At 43.4% G+C, this 24943-nt stretch overlaps 1 protein-coding gene across 1 annotated transcript; it reads right to left on the minus strand.

Annotated features, from left to right (window-relative positions):
* Positions 1–10720: 10720 nt before the first annotated feature.
* On the minus strand, positions 10721–18460 carry LOC139386439 (galaxin-like). The gene is made up of 6 exons (XM_071132026.1): positions 18319–18460; positions 17650–17750; positions 16676–16905; positions 14412–14734; positions 13996–14052; positions 10721–13798 (listed from the first exon to the last, which is right to left on the minus strand). Exons 1-6 carry the CDS (start codon positions 18458–18460, stop codon positions 13521–13523), a joined length of 1131 nt encoding a protein of 376 aa, XP_070988127.1. The 3' UTR covers positions 10721–13520.
* Between the last annotated feature and the right edge of the window lie 6483 nt (positions 18461–24943).

Genomic DNA, 24943 nt, shown 5'->3' on the forward strand with positions numbered 1-24943 from the left:
CGTTCTCTAATTCTAATTCTCTTTCTTTCTCTCTCTCTGAGGACCTGAGCCCTAGGACCATGCCCCAGGACTACCTGACATGATGACTCATTGCTGTCCCCAGTCCACCTGGCCGTGCTGCTGCTCCAGTTTCAACTGACCTGAGCCCTAGGACCATGCCCCAGGACTACCTGACATGATGACTCCTTGCTGTCTCCAGTCCACCTGACCGTGCTGCTGCTCCAGTTTCAACTGTTCTGCCTTAATATTCGACCATGCTGGTCATTTATGAACATTTGAACATCTTGGCCATGTTCTGTTATAATCTCCACCCGGCACAGCCAGAAGAGGACTGGCCACCCCACATAGCCTGGTTCCTCTCTAGGTTTCTTCCTAGGTTTTGGCCTTTCTAGGGAGTTTTTCCTAGCCACCGTGCTTCTACATCTGCATTGCTTGCTGTTTGGGGTTTTAGGCTGGGTTTCTGTACAACACTTTGAGATATCAGCTGATGTACGAAGGGCTATATAAATAAATTTGATTTGATTCGATTCGATTTTCTTTGCCATGTGCCTTTTTCAACACATTTTCTCTTTCTTTCTCCCCCTGTTTCTTTTCGTTATAGTTCCTTGCCACCTCGTCCAGGTGGGCCTTCACCCTCTCCTTTTTCTTCTTCACTTCTTCCTTACTCTCTGCTTTTGTAGCTCTGAGCAGCTCTTTCACTTTGTTCTTCTCCAATTTTTCTATTTCTTGACTCTCCCTTTTCTCCTTCTTTGCCCCGACTCTCTGGGAACTGTTTGTTTCATATGTTAGACAGTGATCTTGGACATTATTATTAGTCATTCTCTAGCATGCAGTCTACTTAATCTGATGAATCGGGCTAGTATAACCCTTAGGAAGTGATTTATGAACTCCCTGAACTGTGACTGGTGAAATGGAGTGCTGTACCTGAATGCTTTGTTCACCCTCTCCACCATATCTCTCTTCTCTATTGCCCATCTGTCTTTCTTCCATTTGCATTTTCTCTGTTTCTCTACTCTTTCTCTCCCGCTACTCTTCCTTTTCCATCTCTCCCTTTTCCATCTCCCATCCCTTCTTCTCTTGTCCATGCAGGCAAAGAATCCTCATCTTTTCTCTTTCCAGGGCCTCTATCGCTCTCTCCTTTCCTCTCAGTTCAATCATCCACTCCTCTGCTGCCTGTGTGCTCCTTCTCTTAATCTCCTCCTTCTCCTTCATCCATCTTTCCCCCTGTTGATCCCAGATTATTTGTAGGCCAGCCTTGGCCTTGGCCCATCTCCCCCTGTCCTCCTTCCAGCCTACTAAGGTCTGATTCCTCTCCAGGTCTGCTTTGGCCAAATCTGTCTTCAAACCATCTCTTATGAGATTCCATCCATTCCTCTCTCACAGCCTCTCCTTCTCCACCCTTTCATTCCCAGCTCACAATCTCTTGTTCTCCACTGTCACCTTTCTCATCTTGACTTCTAGATTTTCTTTCTCTGCCTCTAAGCTTTCTCTCTGTTTCTTCAACATCTCTCTCTTCCTTTCGTTCTCAGCTAACAGCTTAGTACTCTCCACTGTCACCTCTCCTATCTCGGCCAAGTTCAGTATGTTCTGCACCTTCAGCTTTGCCATCTTGAGCTCCATCTTCTTTCTGTCTGACACTACGCGTTTAGCTTTTGTCATTCTTTTGTTCCTCCTTCACCGTGTTGCCTTTCTCAATCTCTTCATATTCAGTCATCTCTTTCTCCATCTCACTGACTCCTCTCTGCATCGATATACACTGCTCAAAAAAATAAAGGGAACACTTAAACAACATAATGTAACTCCAAGTCAATCACACTTCTGTGAAATAAAACTGTCCACTTAGGAAGAAACACTGATTGACAATAAATTTCACATGCTGTTGTGCAAATGGAATAGACAACAGGTGGAAATTATAGGCAATTAGCAAGACACCCCCAATAAAGGAGTGGTTCTGCAGGTGATAACCACAGACCACTTCTCAGTTCCTATGCTTCCTGGCTGATGTTTTGGTCTCTTTTGAATGCTGGCGGTGCTTTCACTCTAGTGGTAGCATGAGACGGAGTCTACAACCCACACAAGTGGCTCAGGTAGTGCAGCTCATCCAGGATGGCACATCAATGCGAGCTGTGGCAAGAAGGTTTGCTGTGTCTGTCAGCGTAGTGTCCAGAGCATGGAGGCGCTACCAGGAGACAGGCCAGTACATCAGGAGACGTGGAGGAGGCCGTAGGAGGGCAACAACCCAGCAGCAGGACCACTACCTCCGCCTTTGTGCAAGAAGGAGCAGGAGGAGCACTGCCAGAGCCCTGCAAAATGACCTCCAGCAGGCCACAAATGTGCATGTGTCTGCTCAAACGGTCAGAAACAGACTCCATGAGGGTGGTATGAGTGCCCGACGTCCACAGGTGGGGGTTGTGCTTACAGCCCAACACCGTGCAGGACGTTTGGCATTTGCCAGAGAACACCAAGATTGGCAAATTCGCCACTGGCGCCCTGTGCTCTTCACAGATGAAAGCATGTTCACACTGAGCACATGTGACAGACGTGACAGTCTGGAGACGCCGTGGAGAACGTTCTGCTGCCTGCAACATCCTTTGGCATTTCTTTGGGGGGCCGCACAGCCCTCCATGTGCTCGCCAGAGGTAGCCTGACTGCCATTAGGTACCGAGATGAGATCCTCAGACCCCTTGTGAGACCATATGCTGGTGCGGTTGGCCCTGGGTTCCTCCTAATACAAGACAATGCTAGACCTCATGTGGCTGGAGTGTGTCAGCAGTTCCTGCAAGAGGAAGGCATTGATGCTATGGACTGGCCCGCCTGTTCCCCAGACCTGAATCCAATTGAGCACATCTGGGACATCATGTCTCGCTCCATCCACCACAGACTGTCCAGGAGTTGCCGGATGCTTTAGTCCAGGTCTGGGAGGAGATCCCTCAGGAGACCATCCGCCACCTCATCAGGAGCATGCCCAGGCGTTGTCATACAGGCACGTGGAGGCCACACACACTACTGAGCCTAATTTTGACTTGTTTTAAGGACATTACATCAAAGTTGGATCAGCCTGTAGTGTGGTTTTCCACTTTAATTTGGAGTGTGACTCCAAATCCAGACCTCCATGGGTTGATACATTTGATTTACATTGATAAGTTTTGTGTGATTTTGTTGTCAGCACATTCAACTATGTAAAGAAAAAAGTATTTAATACGAATATTTCATTCATTCAGATCTAGGATGTGTTATTTTAGTGTTCCCTTTATTTTTTTGAGCAGTGTATATGGAGAAACATGTATTCCTAATAATATCTCAGCATATGAGGCTGCATGGACGTTTAGACTGTCCTACATGTATCTTACGCCTACAACGTCTTGCAGCGTTTTTAGAATCATTATTTAGCCTACCTTGTCACAGGCGTAACAACATGTAAATTGACGGGTCTGGTTAGGTTCACCAAGTGTCCAGTAGAGGGCACAGCTACCCCAGGAATCCACTGAAGTCTATACAGTAGAAGACACTAAATAATGCATGCTATTGTCTGACTGGCCTAGCCTAAATGGCGCCACACCAAACTGGAAGTCTTTCGACTAGCTTGGAAAGACAGTACTGTGCAGTACCGAAGAGCCCTTACTGCTGCTCGATCATCCTATTTTTCTAACTTAATTGAGGAAAATAAGAACAATCCGAAATTCTTTTTTGATACTGTCGCAAAGCTAACTAAAAAGCAGCATTCCCCAAGAGAGGATGACTTTCACTTTAGCAGTGATAAATTCATGAACTTCTTTGAGGAAAAGATTATGATTATTAGAAAGCAAATTTCGGACTCCTCCTTAAATCTGCGTATTCCTTCAAAGCTCAGTTGTCCTGAGTCTGCACAACTCTGCCAGGACCTAGGATCAAGAGAGACACTCAAGTGTTTTAGTACTATATCTCTTGACACAATGATGAAAATAATCATGGCCTCTAAACCTTCAAGCTGCATACTGGACCCTATTCCAACTAAACTACTGAAAGAGCTGCTTCCTGTGCTTGGCCCTCCTATGTTGAACATAATAAACGGCTCTCTATCCACGGAATGTGTACCAAACTCACTAAAAGTGGCAGTAATAAAGCCTCTCTTGAAAAAGCCAAACCTTGACCCAGAAAATATAAAAAACTATCGGCCTATATCGAATCTTCCATTTCTCTAAAAATTTTTAGAAAAGGCTGTTGCGCAACAACTCACTGCCTTCCTGAAGACAAACAATGTATACGAAATGCTTCAGTCTGGTTTTAGACCCCATCATAGCACTGAGACGGCACTTGTGAAGGTGGTAAATTACATTTTAATGGCATCAGACCGAGGCTCTGCATCTGTCCTCGTGCTCCTAGACCTTAGTGCTGCTTTTGATACCATCGATCACCACATTCTTTTGGAGAGATTGGAAACCCAAATTGATCTACATGGACAAGTTCTGGCCTGGTTTAGATCTTATCTGTCGGAAATATATCAGTTTGTCTCTGTGAATGGTTTGTCCTCTGACAAATCAACTGTACATTTCGGTGTTCCTCAAGGTTCCGTTTTAGGACCACTATTGTTTTCACTATATATTTTACCTCTTGGGGATGTTATTCGAAAACATAATGTTAACTTTCACTGCTATGCGGATGACACACAGCTGTACATTTCAATGAAACATGGTGAAGCCCCAAAATTGCCCTTGCTAGAAGAATGTGTTTCAGACATAAGGAAGTGGATGGCTGCAAACTTTCTACTTTTAAACTCGGACAAAACAGAGATGCTTGTTCTAGGTCCCAAGAAACAAAGAGATCTTCTGTTGAATCTGACAATTAATCTTAATGGTTGTACAGTCGTCTCAAATAAAACTGTGAAGGACCTCGGCGTTACTCTGGACCCTGATCTCTCTTTTGAAGAACATATCAAGACCATTTCAAGGACAGCTTTTTTCCATCTACGTAACATTGCAAAAATCAGAAACTTTCTGTCCAAAAATGATGCAGAAAAATTAATCCATGCTTTTGTCACTTCTAGGTTAGACTACTGCAATGCTCTACTTTCCGGCTACCAGGATAAAGCACTAAATAAACTTCAGTTAGTGCTAAATACGGCTGCTAGAATCCTGACTAGAACCAAAAAATTTGATCATATTACTCCAGTGCTAGCCTCTCTACACTGGCTTCCTGTCAAAGCAAGGGCTGATTTCAAGGTTTTACTGCTAACCTACAAAGCATTACATGGGCTTGCTCCTACCTATCTCTCTGATTTGGTCCTGCCGTACATACCTACACGTACGCTACGGTCACAAGACGCAGGCCTCCTAATTGTCCCTAGAATTTCTAAGCAAACAGCTGGAGGCAGGGCTTTCTCCTATAGAGCTCAATTTTTATGGAACGGTCTGCCTACCCATGTCAGAGACGCAAACTCGGTCTCAACCTTTAAGTCTCTACTGAAGACTCATCTCTTCAGTGGGTCATATGATTGAGTGTAGTCTGGCCCAGGAGTGGGAGGGTGAACGGAAAGGCTCTGGAGCAACGAACCGCCCTTGCTGTCTCTGCCTGGCCGGTTCCCCTCTTTCCACTGGGATTCTCTGCCTCTAACCCTATTACAGGGGCTGAGTCACTGGCTTACTGGGGCTCTCTCATGCCGTCCCTGGAGGGGGTGCGTCACCTGAGTGGGTTGAGTCACTGATGTGGTCATCCAGACAGGACAGAACATTTGAACATCTTGGCCATGTTCTGTTATAATCTCCACCCGGCACAGCCAGAAGAGGACTGGCCATCCCACATATGCTCTCTCTAATTCTCTCTTTCTTTCTCTCTCTCTGAGGACCTGAGCCCTAGGACCATGCCCCAGGAATACCTGACATGATGACTCCTTGCTGTCCCCAGTCCACCTGACTGTGCTGCTGCTCCAGTTTCAACTGTTCTGCCTTATTATTATTCGACCATGCTGGTCATTTATGAACATTTGAACATCTTGACCATGTTCTGTTATAATCTCCACCCGGCACAGCCAGAAGAGGACTGGCAACCCCACATAGCCTGGTTCCTCTCTAGGTTTCTTCCTAGGTTTTGGCCTTTCTAGGGAGTTTTTCCTAGCCACCGTGCTTCTACACCTGCATTGCTTGCTGTTTGGGGTTTTAGGCTGGGTTTCTGTACAGCACTTTGAGATATCAGCTGATGTACGAAGGGCTATATAAATAAATTTGATTTGATTTATATGGACATTAAGATCAACAATTGAGCCATCTTTGTTGTCAAGGAGGTGTTATTAGCTGGGCTAGCGTATATCAACACCATTTTTGGACATGATAGCATAACATTGGTTTAAATTGCTATTTAAACCAATGTTAGACTTTCATATCCAAAAATTGTGTTGATATAGGCAAGCCTATTCTACTATAGGTTGAACTGAAAATGGCAGACATTCACATCAGATAGTGTCCTCCCACCCACTGGGGAGCCAGGCCCTGCCAGGCCCACCCTATCAGACTGAGCAAAAGCCAAAAAAGTATACATTATATATATTTTTTTAACTCCTCAATTTTTCAGGACAGGTTCTTTGAGTGACTCAGACCAAAACACAGGCTATAGGATAGGCCTAATACAGAAATATTAGTAACTACAATTAATATAGGGGAAATTATATAGACATGCAGTGGCGACACGTCATTCAGGCTGTTTTGAGCCCCACATGTTTAAGTATAAATACTTTTTTTTGCCTGTTTTGTGTGTTATTTTGGCATTAATACGTGTCACATATCAGTTTGCAAACAATGTAAACCTAACATGGTCTCTTTTTTGTTGTCTTGAGTAAGGCAGCTCCAAAATGCAGGTGTTTCAGCTTAGCTCAGCTCTTTCTGTGGTGGTGGGGCAGCCAGCAGAAAATACAGAGCGTAGGGGTTGGTAATGTTCTTTAGTGTTCTGTCACTCAATCGGGCCACTACATCACCGCAACATCTACGCGGAGAGCTAGAAAGTTCAAGCCCCTTGGGTGCTGCCATAGAGTTACATTAGAAGTGCTCATCCAAGAAGGCTCAAGGTCATTGGCCACAGATAAAACGACGTCAAATCACATTATATCTACCGTAGCTTTTATTGGACTGATCATGTCAACATCACACTTTCAAAATCTTAGCTAGCAAGCTTGACAAGCAGTCATCATCATGCATCAAGTTGGCAATCTAATGGAAAATCCTTTTCAATACTTATCGTTACTAAATAAAACTTATCGGTGCTCATCAGCCATTGGCCATAAACATTAAACAACAAGTTATAAATCACAAATTGAACAAGCAGTGTGTCAAGAAGCAGTGCGGCTTGGCTCTCGACCTTCGCCGAGTCCGTAGCGGGGTGGCAGTGATGGGACAAGATCGTAACTACAAATTGGATATTACGAAAAAGGGGGTAACACCATGGGACAGAAAAGTTTGAATACATTGGCCATGCTGTCAATCCAGCATGATTTATACCGTGTTCAAAACAACTGGAAACTCGGATCTGGAAAATCTCAGACTTCAGTGAGTTCAAGACAACTGGGAACTTTGATAAAACTAGCTCCGACGGGGAAAATACGGAAAATTATTTTGAACGGTCATCCAACTCGGAATTCCAAATCGGGATTCGGGCCTTGTTCTAGAGCCCACAAGAAGGACCGCGGCGCCACCTTCCTGTTCAAGTGAGCACAGCACAACTAGGTGAGTCCAAAAATATATTGTATGCTGTTGCATAAATGATGTAATATGCCAAAGAGATATGCATACTTTAGCCAAGAAAGTAACACTAAGTGTACTGTATGTTGTGTAGTAAGCTGTTAGTAGCCCATGTGCCTCACCCTAATAATTTGGCCCCTTTCCTACCTCCTAACTTCCCCTACTGTTCTGAGTTGATGGTGCACATGTAGCTTATAGCCTGTTTTAGAGAAATGTAAACATTGAATATTGTAAGAGCTTTCATTGTCTGCTTGTGTGCGCCCTTTATGTATCCTACAATTCTGAATTGATGTACACAAAGAATACTGTAAGAATGGCAGATGTTCTGAATTCTGTCGCTGTTCATTTCAAAAGTGCTGAACCAATAGTTATATTGACTACGTCCGTCCTAGCTCGCTCATTTAAGTCTCCATCGAAATTATGGACTATATTTTATCCGCTCGTCGTTCCTTTATGTCATAGTTTGTACATCTCAATTGTCAGTAGAAACCTGTTTATGCAAGTCAGCCATATAAGCTATGTTTTTAAAAAAGGCAGTAGATGAGGCTGAATGAACTGTTTCGCTGCCAGACAAGGCCCTGCTGATAGCCAGGTGTAGCAGTGGTAAGGATTCACTCCATGGTGCTGAAGGAAAGCTCTGCTGCTGGGACAGCTTTATGTAGCCATTAACAGTTTGTGGGCACCGTTTGTCACAGTTATAATGCAATTCATGTATTGTTTAGTGTTGTGTTGTGTAGTGGCTTTGCTGGGATGCATCCCCACCACCCCTAAAAAAAATAGTTTGCCACACCAAAATGTACATGCTAAAATTGCCACTGCTTATGTCTTATTCAGGGGAGCTGAGCCCACACTGGCTCCCCTGTAATTCACACACGGTGGTGTAATGAGATGAGCTTCAACGTGGTCAATGAAACGCAGATCCTTATTGGCCCAGAGAAACAGTAAGAGAAATACCCGGTTTTGTAATTGGCTGATTTGTGCCAAATTGTGTTTATCCATTGCAGAACTAATCGAATATGAACGAGTCTATAACTTTCCTTTGTATAAATTGTTTGCTATATGCTATTGTTGGTCTTCCCTGGGGGCTCCTCGGTAGGATTCTTCCTGGCTGCTCACCAGGTCCCTGAAGCCCATCCTACTGAAGGCCACGAAGCAGAATTACAGGGACACGATGTAGCTCCAGCCCTCCATGGCAGAGTAAAGTGTGGAAGCACCACACGCCACACACCAGGGTAGCATCAACAAGTGTGAGAGTGACAGAATACACAGAGGGCCTCCACCCATCTTTTCCACCCTCCATGTCTCTTTCCTCTCCTCCACCCTCGGGTTGGTTACTGTTGCCCCATAGCCTGCTGTTGTGTGTTCTCCTCCGGTGGCACCATCGCACGAGGAAGCCCAACATGGTGATGACCCTCTCCAGGAAGAGGTTGAAGAAGAGGATGGCAGAGCAGCCCAGCAGGCTGTAGATTACCAGGAGGTGTCACGAGTTCGACCGAGGGTGGCTCCCCTTCCCGTTCGGGTGGCGCTCGGCGGTCGTCGTCGCCGGCCTATTAGCTGCCACTGATTTCCTTTTCCTCCCACTCTTTGTATGTTTATTGTTAGCACCTGTATGTTAGTAATTAGTTGGGCTTTATTAGACAGCCTGTTTCTTTGTGCGGGATTAATTATTGTAACCTTCGTGTAGGTAGTAGACAAACGTGTTTGTTCCTGGTCGTGTATTCTGCTGTACTGTTTTCATCCCCCGTGTTTGTTCCTGGTCAGGTATTCTGCTGGACTGTTTTCGTCCCCCGTGTTTGTTCCTGGTCAGGTATTCTGCTGGACTGTTTTCGTCCCCCGTGTTTGTTCCTGGTCGTGTATTCTGCTGTACTGTTTTCGTCCCCCGTGTTTGTTCCTGGTCGTGTATTCTGCTGGACTGTTTTCGTCCCCCGTGTTTGTTCCTGGTCGTGTATTCTGCTGTACTGTTTTCGTCCCCCGTGTTTGTTCCTGGTCGTGTATTCTGCTGGACTGTTTTCGTCCCCCGTGTTTGTTCCTGGTCGTGTATTCTGCTGGACTGTTTTCGTCCCCCGTGTTTGTTCCTCGTGTATTCGTGTATTCTGCTGTACTGTTTTCGTCCCCCGTGTTTGTTCCTGGTCGTGTATTCTGCTGTGGACTGTTTTCGTCCCCCGTGTTTGTTCCTGGTCGTGTATTCGTGTATTCTGCTGTACTGTTCTTGGACTGTTTTCGTCCCCCGTGTTTGTTCCTGGTCGTGTATTCTGCTGGACTGTTTTCGTCCCCCGTGTTTGTTCCTGGTAGTGTATTCTGCTGGACTGTTTTCGTCCCCCGTGTTTGTTCCTGGTCGTGTATTCTGCTGTACTGTTTTCGTCCCCCGTGTTTGTTCCTGGTCGTGTATTCTGCTGGACTGTTTTCGTCCCCCGTGTTTGTTCCTGGTCATGTATTCTGCTGGACTGTTTTCATCCCCTGTGTTTGTTCCTGGTCATGTATGCTGCTGTACTGTTTTCGTCCCCCGTGTTTGTTCCTGGTCGTGTATTCTGCTGTACTGTTTTCGTCCCCCGTGTTTGTTCCTGGTCGTGTATTCTGCTGGACTGTTTTCGTCCCCCGTGTTTGTTCCTGGTCGTGTATTCTGCTGGACTGTTTTCGTCCCCCGTGTGTGTTCCTGGTCGTGTATTCTGCTGGACTGTTTTTGTCCCCCGTGTTTGTTCCTGGTCGTGTATTCTGCTGTACTGTTTTCGTCCCCCGTGTTTGTTCCTGGTCGTGTATTCTGCTGGACTGTTTTCGCCCCCGTGTTTGTTCCTGGTCGTGTATTCTGCTGGACTGTTTTTGTCCCCCGTGTTTGGGGCATTTGTTTTTGAGCACCCAGTGTTTCGTGAGTGCATTAAATAGCACAGTTGTGAACTCTCTGTTTCCTGCGTCTGACTCCACACCCACGACACCCAGAGCGTTACAGGAGGGCTTTGCCCTCTGCAGTGGATGGGGTCATCATCCCAAAACCTGACAGGCGTGGTATATCAGACCGTGTATCACAGGTATAACAAAACATTTATTTTTACTGCTCTAATTACATTGGTAACCAGTTTATAATAGCAATAAGGCACCTTGGTGGTTTGTGATATATGGCCAATATACCACGGCTAAGGGCTGTGTCCAGGCACTCTGCTTTGAGTTGTGTGTAAGAACAGCCCTTAGCTGTGGTATATTGGCCATATACCACACTTCCTCAAACCTTATTGCTTAAACATGTCAGGTCACTTTTATACGATTTTGAAACTTAATCTCAGAAACCACACCATTCCAATCATCCCTGAAAAGGCCATTGTTGAAAAAGTGCATCCCGAAGGGGATGTCGAGAAGAAGTGCAAATGCTGTGTTAAGTTTCTTTCCGTCAGCAAGTCAACCCCACCTCATTCTTCTGGATAGTCATTCCCAAGCTATGCTGAAGTTCCTCCTTTTATCAGATCATTTGGAGATCATTCATCCAAATTGAGTCTCTGTTATACTGTTTTCCTAATAGATGCTTTGACACACACCTTGCAAGTAGAGTAATTAGACTTAGTCTTTCTTCGACAGCATCTGAGGTGTGTATGTCGACTGCTTTCCTATACACGCTTAGAAAACAAAGGTGCTATCTAGAACCAATAAGGGTTATTCGGCTGTCCCCATAGAAGAACCCTTTTTGGTTCCAGGTAGAACCGTTTTTGGGTTCCATGTAGAACCCTTTCCACTGAGGGTTCTCCTATGGGGACAGGCGAAGAACCCTTTTGTAACCCTTTTTTCTAAGAGTGTTGAGTAAGTAGACTGAGTCTTCGACAGCATCTGAGGTGTGTATGTTTACGACCTAACTCTCCAGCCTGCTGTCAGTGAACTTACTTCTTTATTAACACAGCTTCTCTTTATGTCTTTAATAATCACTTTATTGTCCGTTTATAACCCTCGCCAGCTCAAATTAGCCTCTTGTCCCTGAATTTATTCAAGGGATAGTGGCCATATGCTTTCCCCCTACACACAGTAGTGATAGGATACAGTATTTTCATTAGTCTCTAAAATAGGATGAAATGACATTTGACATGTAAGCTTATGCGTTTCTGTCCATGTTCTGTTTTAAACCATTTGTGTGAAACAAAATATATGTGGTGCTCATAACATGACATTTTCTTTGTGTAGGCCATTAGAGAGCATAGATCTGCTGTGTTACAATAGTGCCACGTTTGGCTTACTTTGAGACACTTTCGGTCAGAGCTTCATACAGGAAGAGGCTGTCTGGTCCACTTTAGAACTGTGTGGTTAACTGGGAATGTGTCCAAGGACTTGGACCATCTTCCCACGACAAGAGCCTGGAAGGAAGCATATGAAAGATGCAATTTCTCGCTCACAGTTTCAAGCAATTGTTTGGCACCGGTGTCAACCTATTGTTTTGATATGCAGTCATTTCATTGTGGTTTCTGAGGCTCCACTAAAATATCCTATCGCTTTCTTCAATCCTTCCATTATTTTCAGCACAATGTTCAGGAACACTAAAATTATAACACTATAATGTGTTTGCAGTGTATACAATTGTTTGCCCTGTAACTGGACAGCTTTGTTTGATGTTTTTTTTTATGTGGAATGGAACTGAGCCAACTCTACGTTGTCTTTCATACAGTAGTTCTGTTGTCATGCAGGCGCCAGCATGGCTGTGGCCTCCCACCCAGCCTTGTACAATAGTCACAACTAAAAGAGAGGATCAGCAAGGATCTTATTTGTCTGTGGCAGGACAATGTTTTATGTGATATATCTCAGTCAATATCTGAGTTTGGTGTATCTTCATTTATTAGAATAGTCCTTTATTAAACTTTTGAACAATTCTTGTGACGGTTGCTATGTTGACAGATGCTCCTCTGTCTTCTCTGACAAGTGTGCCTTGTCAAAAGCATACCGATTTCAGATGAAAAAGCAAATGAATGTTGACTGATAACAGCTGTCCGTCCAACCTGACAGAGCTCGAGAGGACCTGCGGAGAAGAATGGGAGAAACTCCCCAAATGCAGGTGTTCCAAGCTTGTAGCGTCATTACCCAACAAGTCTCGAGGCTGTAATCGCTCTGCCAAAGGTGCTTCGACAAAGTACTTAGTAAAGGGTCCGAGTACTTATGTAAATGTCATATTTAAGGGGAGAGGGGGGGAGGGGGGAGGGGGGGGGGGAACAATTGAATGCATTTTAGAATAAGGCTGTAACGTAACACAATGTCGAAAAAGTCACGAGGTCATGGTGAAGTCACACACCTACACACAATTGCTTGGTTAGAAAATAGGCTTATTTCCTGCCGTTTCACAATGTGGTGCAATCACTTCACAGACAGATTCACGCCAATGATGTTAGTGTCACATTGAACAAAGGGTTTCAGTGAGTAAATAGCTTCAGTATGGAATAGACATTATTAAGAAAATATTGCATTAACATTAAAGGACCGTTTGCGATAATATAACAGAAAACCACTACCCAGACAAACATAATCAAATATGACTTATCCTGAGATATGACTCATCCTGAGATATGACTCATGAGATATCATAAACATGGTTGGTGTTTTTTGTAAGCAAATAAAAATAGCTTAGATATACTGATATCTTAAATGGGTCATCATCCACATACATTTTTGTTTGAGTTTTAAATGAATTATATACAAATGGACTCTTGAAGAATATAACGTATGCCTCATGAGCTTAGTTCATCTGTCCTACCCCATCAGAACCCAAAATAGACGGGTTTTGTTTTAAAGACATTTTTTGTAAGCAATGTAATTGTGAACAAAACACTGTATTGCCTCAAAACAAGGTTAAAAGTATCATTTTGAGCACCTGGAGAGGATGGAATGAAGAGGGGAGGAATGATCGCTGAGATCAGAGATGAAACGAATGGTGTCTGAGTAATTATTTTTCACCCAGATGTAAGTGTTGCCCGGCACCAGTTCAGGGGAGCTGCAGTGGTCGGGTAATGTGAGGTAGTGAGGGGAAGCCATGGCGCTGACATGGCCACGCGAGGCCTGCATGTACATGGCGTTCACCATCACGATGGACCGCTCATTCATCTTCACAGACACACTCTCCACTGTCCCTACCAGAACTGAGACACACACACACACACACACACTTTAGATCAGTGTTGTGAAGCTACTGTAAATCAATTAGTCTAAGTGCTTCCCAAAGGGATTCAAGTACTTCCCACAAAAGTAGATTCAAGGGCTTCCCAATGCTCTTGCTAAAGGTCAAAGTATTGAGTAATGTTTCCTGTCATCTTGTGCTTCAAACTGGAGGCCTTACCTTTGCTCTGACACAGGACTTCAGTCTTCAGATCCCCCAGTGGTAGAAGCCTGGGTCCTGAGGATAATGAACAACAGTCTAATCAAATGGACAGAGAGACTCCAGGCAGGGAGCCCTAAAATGACATCCCCTTTATCTTATGCATGTATGCCATTTAGGGGACGCTTTTATCCAAAATAAACTTAGTCAAGAGTGCATTTTTACATATGGGTGGTCCTAGGAATCAAACCCACTACCCCAGCATTACAAGCGCCACGCTCTACCAACTGAGCTACAAAGGACCACATGAATAACATATAGAATCTTCATAGCACTCGTCTGCCCTGTAGGTAGGTTTTTCGGAGACATTTCAGAGATAAATCATGTATGGATGAAAAATGGGTATCAAGTTTGGATTGTATCCGGTTCCCACTGACCTGGAATCACGTTCTTGGTGGTGTTGTGTGGTTCAGGCCTTGGGTGCAGGACCCCGGCGCAGCAGGACCACAGGGATGAGTTGGGGTAGCGGTGCCCACAGCAGGTGAACCCTGGCTGGGTAGGATAGAGCAGGTCTAGCCCTGGGGCAGAGCAGCAGGTCTGGGTGGAGCCGGCCTCCATCAGGACACTCCCACAGCACTGGGCTTCCTCTGAGAGTCTGTCCTGAAACTGCAGGTCGTACAGAGTCCCTGCACAGCACTTCACCTGGTCACAGCTAGGGTCATAAGCCTTGACTCCGCAGCAGGACTTGTTCCCCCTGTGTCTGGGCAGAGAAAAATATTTGATCTCTCTATATCAAAAGAGTCCATATCATCTCTCAGAATTTGGTTCCTGTTGTGCTGTCATGTTGGGTGAGATCAGAGCCATATGTACTGATGATTATTTATCATTGATTAGATTTTACCCATTCTATTTCGATGAATAGCTCTCAAGGAAATGGGATCTGGAGAGTTCTAGCTATAAAAATGAGTTTCAGCCAATTGATTACTTGAAATCGACAGATTGAGCAATGAAGAGAGATGACCAGTAGCATGTATTCATGGATGCCATGGGAAGCCAGGCTTCCCCCAAAAAATGTACCAAGAAAAAAATCTCTCTTTTTGTTTTTATAATTTTCCTTCAATTAGCAAGAGGCTGAATGTATCTCACCGGAGAAAGCATCCGAAAGAGCGAAACAGAGCCCCTCTGTCTGTCGGCCATCTATCTGATGCTGTCAGGTCATAAAGAGTATGACATCGTTGCCACGTATAGCATTAGATGCAAGGGAAACCGTTGAGCACTTGGCCTCGCTTGATAAAAAAAAAAGTATAAAATAATAGCCCAACATTGAGCTACACTGAGTGAGCTCAACTGTGAATGTTCCTGGTGCACCAAAACAGAGTGTCAAAGGAAACAAGTTTGGATTTGGCTTCACTCTTATCACATCAAATAAAAATAAATACATTGTTGACAAACTATTTCAATTGTTGCATCTCTTTGTGTTGTTGTCCTCTGGTGGCTAGCTAACTGAAATTGTCCCTTTGCTAAATTAGTCATGGATGAAGATAGGGATTTGGACTTGTGGTTTTACTTAATTCTCCGTACTGGCCAATGATTATAACGGTGATTCTGATCCACCCATTAATTAATTCATTGTTGTGCCCCTGGCCTGAGAGGATGGAAGTTCAATATGTAGCTAGATGTAGAAGGCTAATGTTAACTAGCTAACGTTGCCCACGAAAGGAAGTTAGGCTAGCAAGCAAGCATTTTAGCCAGGTAAAAATTGACAGTGTCATAGACCATAGATCTTTTAGTTGTCACTGTATTAGACTAGGCAGAGGTGATTTGCTGATGCTGAAATGTTGAAGTCGCAATGGCACTGAAATAGTGAAGTCAGCTCTTGTTTTCTTTGCAACTTGCGGTAACTCTCTATGGTTCTAAATCATTAGTTGTTTAGTAGTCGGAAACATTCTTGCTTGACCATGTAATAAGCTTTGTGGACATCACCAGACAGAGCTTGCTCTCCAGTTTTGTGATGAAACAAAAGTGTAGTTGAATTTATTTTGTTTCAAACAAAAGTAGATTCAAGTGCGTCACTCACAACTGCACTGCACAGACCTCCCGCTTATTTCTTGACCAAAGTATTGAGTAATGGTATCAAAAATTCAGACTGCCAGGCAAGTTCTTGGGGAAAGCACTACAGGTTGCTACCCACAGTTTGAATGACCGTGTCTGAGCCTTTTCACATTAGAGCATTGTTTGTTATGTGTTCGCCCACGTTTCCACTTGTTCTCTAGAGAATTTAGATCAGCGTGTGAAACCCAATGAGACAAGATCGAAATTGTGGGGGGAAGTGGAATGAGGGGTAAAATACATACAAAATAAATATATCTATATATTTCCAGTCTGTCAGGTCATGATAAATGTTTACGTATTTCCAATTAACAGACTTCAGTCAATAATAAACACAGTTTAAATAAAAAATACATTAGTACTGTTCCTAAAATCCCAAAGAACCATCAACCAGCTTCCTCCCATAGCCGCGGGAAGTAGGGATGCTGAGGGTGCTGTAGCACCGCTTGAAAAATCACAATAAAATATATATATATTTTTTAATTTAAAATTAAATAAATGGTGCACTAGGCCTTTATTACTCTTGTATGAGCAAAGAAGAATCCTGGCTAGGTTCAACTCCCTACAGTTTCCACACTACAGTGCAGCTCACTTGTGTCCGTTGCAGCAGATTTCATTCCAAGGGTAGTATGTCTCCTCCCCACAGCAGTGTTTGCCTGGATCGTTCAGATGAACTCGTGAGCCACACACCATGTCACGGGATGGCAGATACAAGTGGCCACCTGGGGAGCACTGGTACCCATCCTCCACCTCACAGTGCAAGGTCTGGTTACAGCACAACACCCCTCGGTCCTCTACACCATACGGAGTTGTACCACAGCACTGGGAGAGAGACACACCAGTCAGCAGGGTATCAACAACACACACACAACATGAATAACAGACATGCAGACACACCGTGGCATGCACATACCCAAAAAAGAGAGTCTAACTTTCTTACCAGGGGACCTGTGCACTCATCCTCTACCAACAGTGCTAAGCGTTAGAAAAGAGACCTCTAGTTATCCGTCGTCTGAAACACTCTCACACAAAAGAGGAGCTGCTCTACTCTCAACTGGTTGCAGGGTGGGGCTTACAGAACTAAATGTGCTGTCAGAACTGACATGGTACCGCATAGAGCCCAAGTAAAGCAAACACCACAAATAGTTATTGTTACTGGTAAATCACGGGGCAGAGTTTCTCCCTGGCAGACTTTTAGATCAAGCAGCCCTCTAGAAAATTGGCCTTGAGTATAGAGACACCCTCTTCCCACGGGGGCCCTGTGTAAACATTCTGAGTGGACTGAAATGGGTCTGTGGACAACGTATAGTGTCAGCCTTGCCTTAAAATGCCACTTTTTAGTTATTTTGACCATTTAAAAATGTACAAATACACAGATACATCCCTGTGCTGTACAGCATTGTCTTTATGCCTTGACAAACAACAACTCAACAAGCGTATGGAAGATTTAGCTGTTTAACTTCAATTTTACTGAGATGAGGAGAACTGATGTTTATGTAGTGGAGGAGGTTCAGTGAACTAAGCTTCAGCTGTAGGCCTGTGAGCTCTGTGGGCTAATGGACTTACCAGGTTTTTTCCAAGCACCCTATTGGACAGCTTCCCGGCACAGCAGATTTTACTGTCTGGATTGTAAACCTGAGAGCCACAGCTAGCACCATTGTAGAGATCTGGTTAGAGAGATAGGAAGGACAGAGATGGGGATGGTGGTGATGATCAGATCAAGACTGGTAAATAATCTGTCTAACCTGGCAGCATTTACTGTACATACTGTAAAATCAGCATCCATACAATACAGTGCGATGATTGCTGAACAAAACGGGTCATCTGTTACACATATGGACTGCTTTTTCACCTACATATGATGCAATATGCCTTTGTGAAAACCCCCAGAATTTGCAGAGATTGGGTGATTCGACTGATGATATAAAACAGCTGTTTAATGCTGTTTCCTCCCATGTGTGGTTTGTGGGGAAGTGGATACCTAGTCAGTTGCACAACTGAATGCATTCAACCAAAATGTGTCCTCCTCATTTAACCCAACCCCTCTGAATCAGAGGTGCCTCCACGTCATTGGCACTCAGAGAACATTATCTTATTTTCGTGGTAGAGCACCTAATCTTCCACAAGAACTCACACACGTGTCTCATTTAAGATTTTATATTTTATTTTTCATTATAGATTTAATAATGTCTCCATCGCGTGTGCTTCTCTGTCTGCGCGTGTATACTGTCTTACATGGGGTGTGGCGTAGTGTTCCCTCACAGCAGGTCTGCTCGTGGGAGTAACTTTGTCCCTGGAGAGATGTAGGGTTCACACAGCAACGTTCTGTTGTTGGGTTGAAACAGGCACCTAGACCACAGGGCTGTTTCCCTGACATACTGGAGGCAGATGGAGAAAAAGACAGAGTGGGGAGGACCTCTGCAGGAAGTGCAGCTCAGAGCAAGGTAATGGGTAATGTACAGGAAGTCTATAAACTGGGAAAGTTAAACTATTTGTTTGTCATTGCATCTGCCTCCACAGTTTACCAGGGGAAGACATTAATTTCAAAGGATCCACATGCACAGTGCACACCCACGCACACCCACAATTAGATGCCATACAACACATGCACATAAATACATTAACAGACCATAAACATACAGTAGAAATGTATACAAATACACACATACAAGCATAGTTAAAAATATTATTTAAAAAATAAAACAATCTATCATGTTTCTAATTATTCCACCACACTTGTTCTACAGGCAAACCTTTACAGTTAAAGTGCCCATTGGAGGTTATCTCAGTGTCAATGTGCTTGTTGGCAGACCAATGCCAAAAGGCAAAACCCACAAGGAAAAATAAAGCAATATCTGACACCTGCAGATGTTCAGTAAATATTAAAGAACATTTGGAAAAACGGACATGTAAGTGGGTGTTTTTATTTGCATCTTAATGATGTTGCATCATTTAAAATGGATGCCATCCCATTGTGGCTTTTAGCCATTGGACATCAATTATATTATATTCAAACTTGACTGTTAATGAAATGGTTGAATTGAACATTGAATAAAGAAAGTGAAACATGAGGTTCAGTGTATGGTTGAAGGCCAAAGGCAACCTTACCATTTCGGAGAAGTCGGAGCAATTCCCAAGTGCTGGGGGGAAAAAAAAGAAAGAACAAAACACACACAAAGATGACAAACTATCATAACGTGAAGTTTCATTACAACCACACAAAACCAGTAGGTTTCCTTTTTTACTAACATTAGACCCTGATGATGCACAGCAGCTTGCATTGAGAGGCTCTGGAGAGAGTGGTTCAGAATCGAAGCAGCAGCAGTGGCTTCGCTGGTCAAACTGGTGGTCTCCACAGCACTGGTGGTGAACGGACATTTTGGTCAGGACCTTCTTTCCTTTAACGACATTTCCACAGCAGAGCTGGTGGTCTTCATCGTAAAGGTCTGCGGAACAGGTCATAAGGATTGATCAGATGTACTGTTTAAACGACTGAAGGGCTTTCAAGTGCTCAAGTCTAACGGTCTTGACATTGTGACGGGGAGTGAGCATAGAAGCCGTGAGGTGCAGGTGGGAAATTGGGAAACATCTCCCAAACAGTTTTCGGAGCAGACAGGTGTAAGGGGTGCGTAATCGATGGCAGGGAAGTCAGACGCAGGAGAGCTGAACTTGGCAATAGCCGGAGCAGTTTAACAGTAAAACCCACGGCATAAAAATAACAACATAATTGGGTGCAAAAACCCGTCACGCACCAAACAACACGTGCACAAGCACTTACAATAAACAAACAATCTCACACAAAGACATGAGGGGAACAGAGGGTTATATACACAACAAATGATTGAGGGAATTGAAACCAGGTGTGAGGAAAAACAAGACAAAACACATGGAAAATGAAAAGTGTTTCGATGATGGCTAGAAGACCGGCGACGCCGAGCGCCGCCCGAACAAGGAGAGGACCCGACCTCTATTGGAAAGACAGTTTGAGAGCAAAGTCTAAAATGCACACCACGACAACATCTCTGTTTATGCCTTTGTGAAGAATAAAACAAACACAACTACATAATCGATGATGACATCAATAGATGTGAATAGACCTGATCTCGCTGACCTTTTCCGCAACACTTGGAATGGGGTTGGGTCCTGGTTAGGATCTGAGAGTCACAGCACAGCTGGTTGAGTGGGTCATAGGCCTGACACCCACAGCAATCTGACACCAGCTGGCTCACATTAAGAGTCACCTGACCTGCATCGATTGAATAACAGATAAACACATATTGAAAGAAAACTTGGGAGGTGCTGAGAAAATAACTTTTCACAGTTACCAGGTTTGAGTGAATACTGTAGATGCCATGGGATACTGATAGGAGATATGACTCTGTCTATCTCACCTTCACAACAGGACGCCTGGGTGAGGTTAAAGACCCTGTTTCCACAGCAAGACAGCCGCGCCTCTTTATGCAGTACTCTTTCACAGCAAGTGTAATCTAGAACGTCATAATTCAGCCCACCGCAAACGTGATCTCTGGGAGACCTGAAAGGCAGAGGCTCATCATGTCTAGAGGTCATTTTCTATATCTATGTGCAGCACATATACTAGACATAGGCTGCATTCCTCCCCTCAGCCCTCACATTTAGTGGACTTCTGATGATGTATCATGACGTCTGACGAGTATACACTTGCAGGGCGAGGGAGGAAGGAATGATTTTGAAATGGACCTTCCTTGCCTGGAAATTCGTCACTCGTCAGCTGTGTTTTCAGCCACAGGTAGCTTATTGGTGCATTATATGTGTCACAGTCAATTATGATTGTATGTTTACCTATATTAACTATATCATTATTAATATACGCCTACTGTATGATAGCTAGCGAATTAATTAGCTAACCAACGTCAGCCTGCCTAGCTGAAACTTCTGAAGAAGGAAAATGTTTTATTTTTACCATTTCCAACAGCTAAACAAACAAAAACATCCGTTTTACGAGACGTGTTTGTGCATTTCAAACTTATTTACATTTGTTTTTACTTGTATGTTGACTCCATATTGACGTTGAGGTTTTGACTTTTGGCAGACTTTTCTTAGTGGATGTACTGTACAATCATTGCGAATTGAATTATGGTGCGTTTCAGGCCCGAAGTGAACATAATTGTATACTCGCAAAGTCCACTAAAATGAGGGCTGAGGGGTTTACGTTGCAAACTTCCCTGGTTTGGCTAATCATTTGGACCGACGACAAATATAGCCGCAGAGATTACGCCAAGGACATAAGGTAAGGGTAAATTGATGAGCGTGTGTCTTTTATGAGTTTGAAACACAGCCATAGACAGAGTGGAGTCACAATGCTCACAAATACAGAGTTACATCATGATGACACATCTTAATTAAAGAAAGGTATTTAAAATATATATATATTTCTCATTTATTTAACCAGGTAGGCTAGTTGAGAACAAGTTCTCATTTGCAACCGCGACCTGGCCAAGATAAAGCATAGCAATTCCACACATACAACAACACAGAGTTACACATGGAATAAACAAAACATACAGTCAATAATACAGTAGAACAACAAAGGTAGTAGGATGAATTTGCCCCTAAACACTATCAGGTCAATTTTTCATATCCCCGTTTAAGATTTGAGCCCTAGGGCAACTTCTACCCAGAGCACAGATAATAAGGGTACTTGCTATACTCACGTGTCGTAGAACTTCCCAGCATGGGCAGAGACTGGAACTCCTAAAGGATTGGCTTGCCCTGTGAAACATCCTCACATCATGACAAAGCGCTGGCTACGTATTCTGTGAAAAACTCGATCTCAGGTCATGAGGAAGGCTATTAATCTAAGCGTGATATTTGCAAAACGCTCACTAAGAAAATATTCCTACTGTCAATTGCTTTACAGTTAAAACAAATTAAAGCGATTCATAATTTTTTCTTAAAAAATTGCATTTTATAATTGCCAATCAAGTGACTGAAGTTGATAGGATAAAACGCATAGAGATAATTCTATGATAAAATGCCTGAAAAACTGAGTAAGGTATACCTTACTCAATATATTGTCAGGAAACAATGGTATATCTATGGTTAGCACTCCCTAAAGTTATCCGCAGCTCAATAGAAGTTATTTGAATTAAAAAACCTTATTGGGCTTAATATCCCCAAAGCTCTATAAACCACACAGCCAGTTGTCTGCCATAGAAGGCTATACTGTTCAGAGCAGTGGGTTGCAACCAGGTTTACTAGGACCCCTGGGGGTACTTGGTCTATCCACAGGGGGTACTTGAGAAGACTCAGGAGACCATAGGACTACTGGTAAAATGCAAAAGAAGGGGTACTTCAGGGGTACTCCTGGCAGAGCAACATTCAGTTGGTGGTACGGTAACCCGAAAAAGGTTGGGAACAACTGATGTAGAGCAGAGTTTCTTAAATTATGGTTTGGGAACCAAAGTGGACCCTGGGCATGTGAGCAGTGGGCCGCGAGCTATTAGTAAACATTTATAATCACACACTATTTCTTCTTAATTTGAGTCGTTCAAGGACAATACTTTTCTCATTTGGGTCTTGAGCTGAAAAAGCATAAGCACCTTTGGCTTAGAGTAATGATGGTGCTCCCGAGTGGCTCAGCGGTCTAAGGCACTGCATTACATTGCTAGAGGTGTCACTACAGACCCTGGTTCGTTCCCAGGCTGTATCACAACCAGCCGTGACCGGGAGTCCCATAGGGCCACAATTGGCCCAGTGTCATCCTGGTTAGGATTTGGCCGGTGTAGGCCGCCATGGTAAATCAGAATTTGTTCTTAACTGGCTTGCCTAGTGAAATATATATATATTTTAAATGATGACAACTAATTTCCCTGACCGATCATCTAGATTGCAGATATCCCTATACAAGTACAACTATGTTTGGGTTTCTAAACCAACATGATCCACTGCATTCCCGATTGACATGTGTTTTTCAGAAGGCATTTCAGGGAAATAAGGTACATAATGTATGAACTCTCAATTCCAAACCACAAAGCAATAATTTACAATTCATTCTGCTGTGGCTTAATCTGAGAGGCAGAGTAGTAGCCTACACCTCTCAACAGCTGGCCCGATTTCATTCATAAAAACAGACGCAAGACATTATCTTTCCACTTACCAGGTGCGCTGTAGCAGGGTAGAGCCAGAAGAACTGCACAAATGAAACAAACAAATGTTCAGAAAAGTCCAGAGGATTGTACAGACAAATTCTAGCGAATGTGCAGAGTTTGATAGGGATGCTCACATACCAAACATCAGTAGTGGAGTGGTCATGGTGACTCTTTCAATAAAGCAGTCTCACTCATAGATGAAATACTAAGATGCACAGAGATAAGTAGTCTATTTCAGCCACACCTACAAGCACCACCCCTGACAACAATATCCAATTGCCAAGCCATCTCAAAATATTCTACAGTATGAACCCAAGTCGTTAATATGTTGTTTGAGTCATTGTTTTGCTGGGACCTCCTTTTCCAGTTGCAGTTGGTGCACTTCTGAAACATCAGCTATTTTTAAGAAAAAAATGAATGGTAACACTTTCTAACAGCCACTACCGGTACTTCCTCGCTGTTTAGGATTTCTTCCTTAACTCAATGTAATAGTGAGATGGTGGGTAAAACAAACAGGGGAAATAGCATGGTGGTGGAAAATTGTGTTTTATAAAGAAAGTATGCATATTTCCCCTTTTTCCCCCCCACCTCCTCGTCATTAAATTTAGTAAAGGGGGAAACTGAGGCCTTTGCAGGCTGAATAGAGAATGTTTTATGCACGATCCAGTCCACGGTGAATACGAGTGTATAGCAGGTTGCATACATTCCCCTTGGACGGTCTGATGAAATGACTCAGTAAAGCCATCTGCCGGTCCATTGGGCTGACACTGACAACGGTGTCCAGATCCCTGATCGAAAGTGTTCTCACTTTCAACATCACCTCCTAGCAATGGGAACCTCTCAGTCACAAACAGGCCGGCAAAACAATCTGCAGTAAATAGCCTCAACTCCAAGAACTGGACACACATAGCATCACAAGGAAAGCACTCCCGGTCTTCAATGACAACACCCACACACAGCACGTATCCTTCCAAATGCTGCCGTCCGGTCGGCAGTAATTCATTTGTAAATCTGCAGCTGCTGGAACATAATGTGAGCATGAGAGGGGGGTGACCTGGAGGAAAAAAATGCAACTTTACAATAGAGCATTGCGTGCATATCATCTAATTTGCAAAGTGGCATAGAGTTGTCATAGAGCAGAGGAGCTTACAGAAGGTAAGGAAAAATATGTGGCCTTTTATAAATGTAATTCATACAATTCCAAGTCATTTAACATGACTAGAGACTTAAGCAGAATATTTTTTTAATACAGCACACATTGAAAATGACAGGCTACTTAGACACTGACAAATCAACCTGGTCTCAGAGATTATCGTATTATTCAGTACATAAATCCAAGACACTCGTATGGCATGTATTCATTTGTGGATGTCTATTACACATTTCGTATGACATGTAATGAATTACAATTCGTATTATATGTTACAAATTTGCAAAACCCACAATAAAATATGAACAATTTGCAAAACGTACTATATGTTGCGAATTCGCTAAATGTACAGTACCAGTCAAAAGTTTGGACACACCTACTCATTCAAGGATTTTTCTTTATTTTTTACAATTTTCTACATTGTAGAATAATAGTGAAGACATCAAAACTATGAAATAACACATATGGAATCATGTAGTAACCAAAAAAGTGTTCAGTCAGAAGTTAAAGCTTTGTCACAAATGGGTCTTCCAAATGGACAATGACCCCAAGCATACTTCCAAAGTTGTGGCAAAATGGC

Source organism: Oncorhynchus clarkii, chromosome 27 (assembly GCF_045791955.1).
Source record: "Oncorhynchus clarkii lewisi isolate Uvic-CL-2024 chromosome 27, UVic_Ocla_1.0, whole genome shotgun sequence".
In the NCBI taxonomy this organism is placed as follows: Eukaryota; Metazoa; Chordata; class Actinopteri; order Salmoniformes; family Salmonidae; genus Oncorhynchus; species Oncorhynchus clarkii.

Excerpts from the sequence above, each read along its gene's own strand:
- LOC139386439 (XM_071132026.1), bottom strand. The coding sequence starts at position 18,460 with ATGTCAGGGAAACAGCCCTGTGGTCTAGGTGCCTGTTTCAACCCAACA. Across the intron at positions 17,751-18,318 it reads AACACTACGCCACACCCCAT|ATCTCTACAATGGTGCTAGC; the intron begins GTAAGACAGTAT and ends CTCTCTAACCAG. Across the intron at positions 16,906-17,649 it reads GGGTGCTTGGAAAAAACCTG|TGCTGTGGTACAACTCCGTA; the intron begins GTAAGTCCATTA and ends TCTCTCTCCCAG.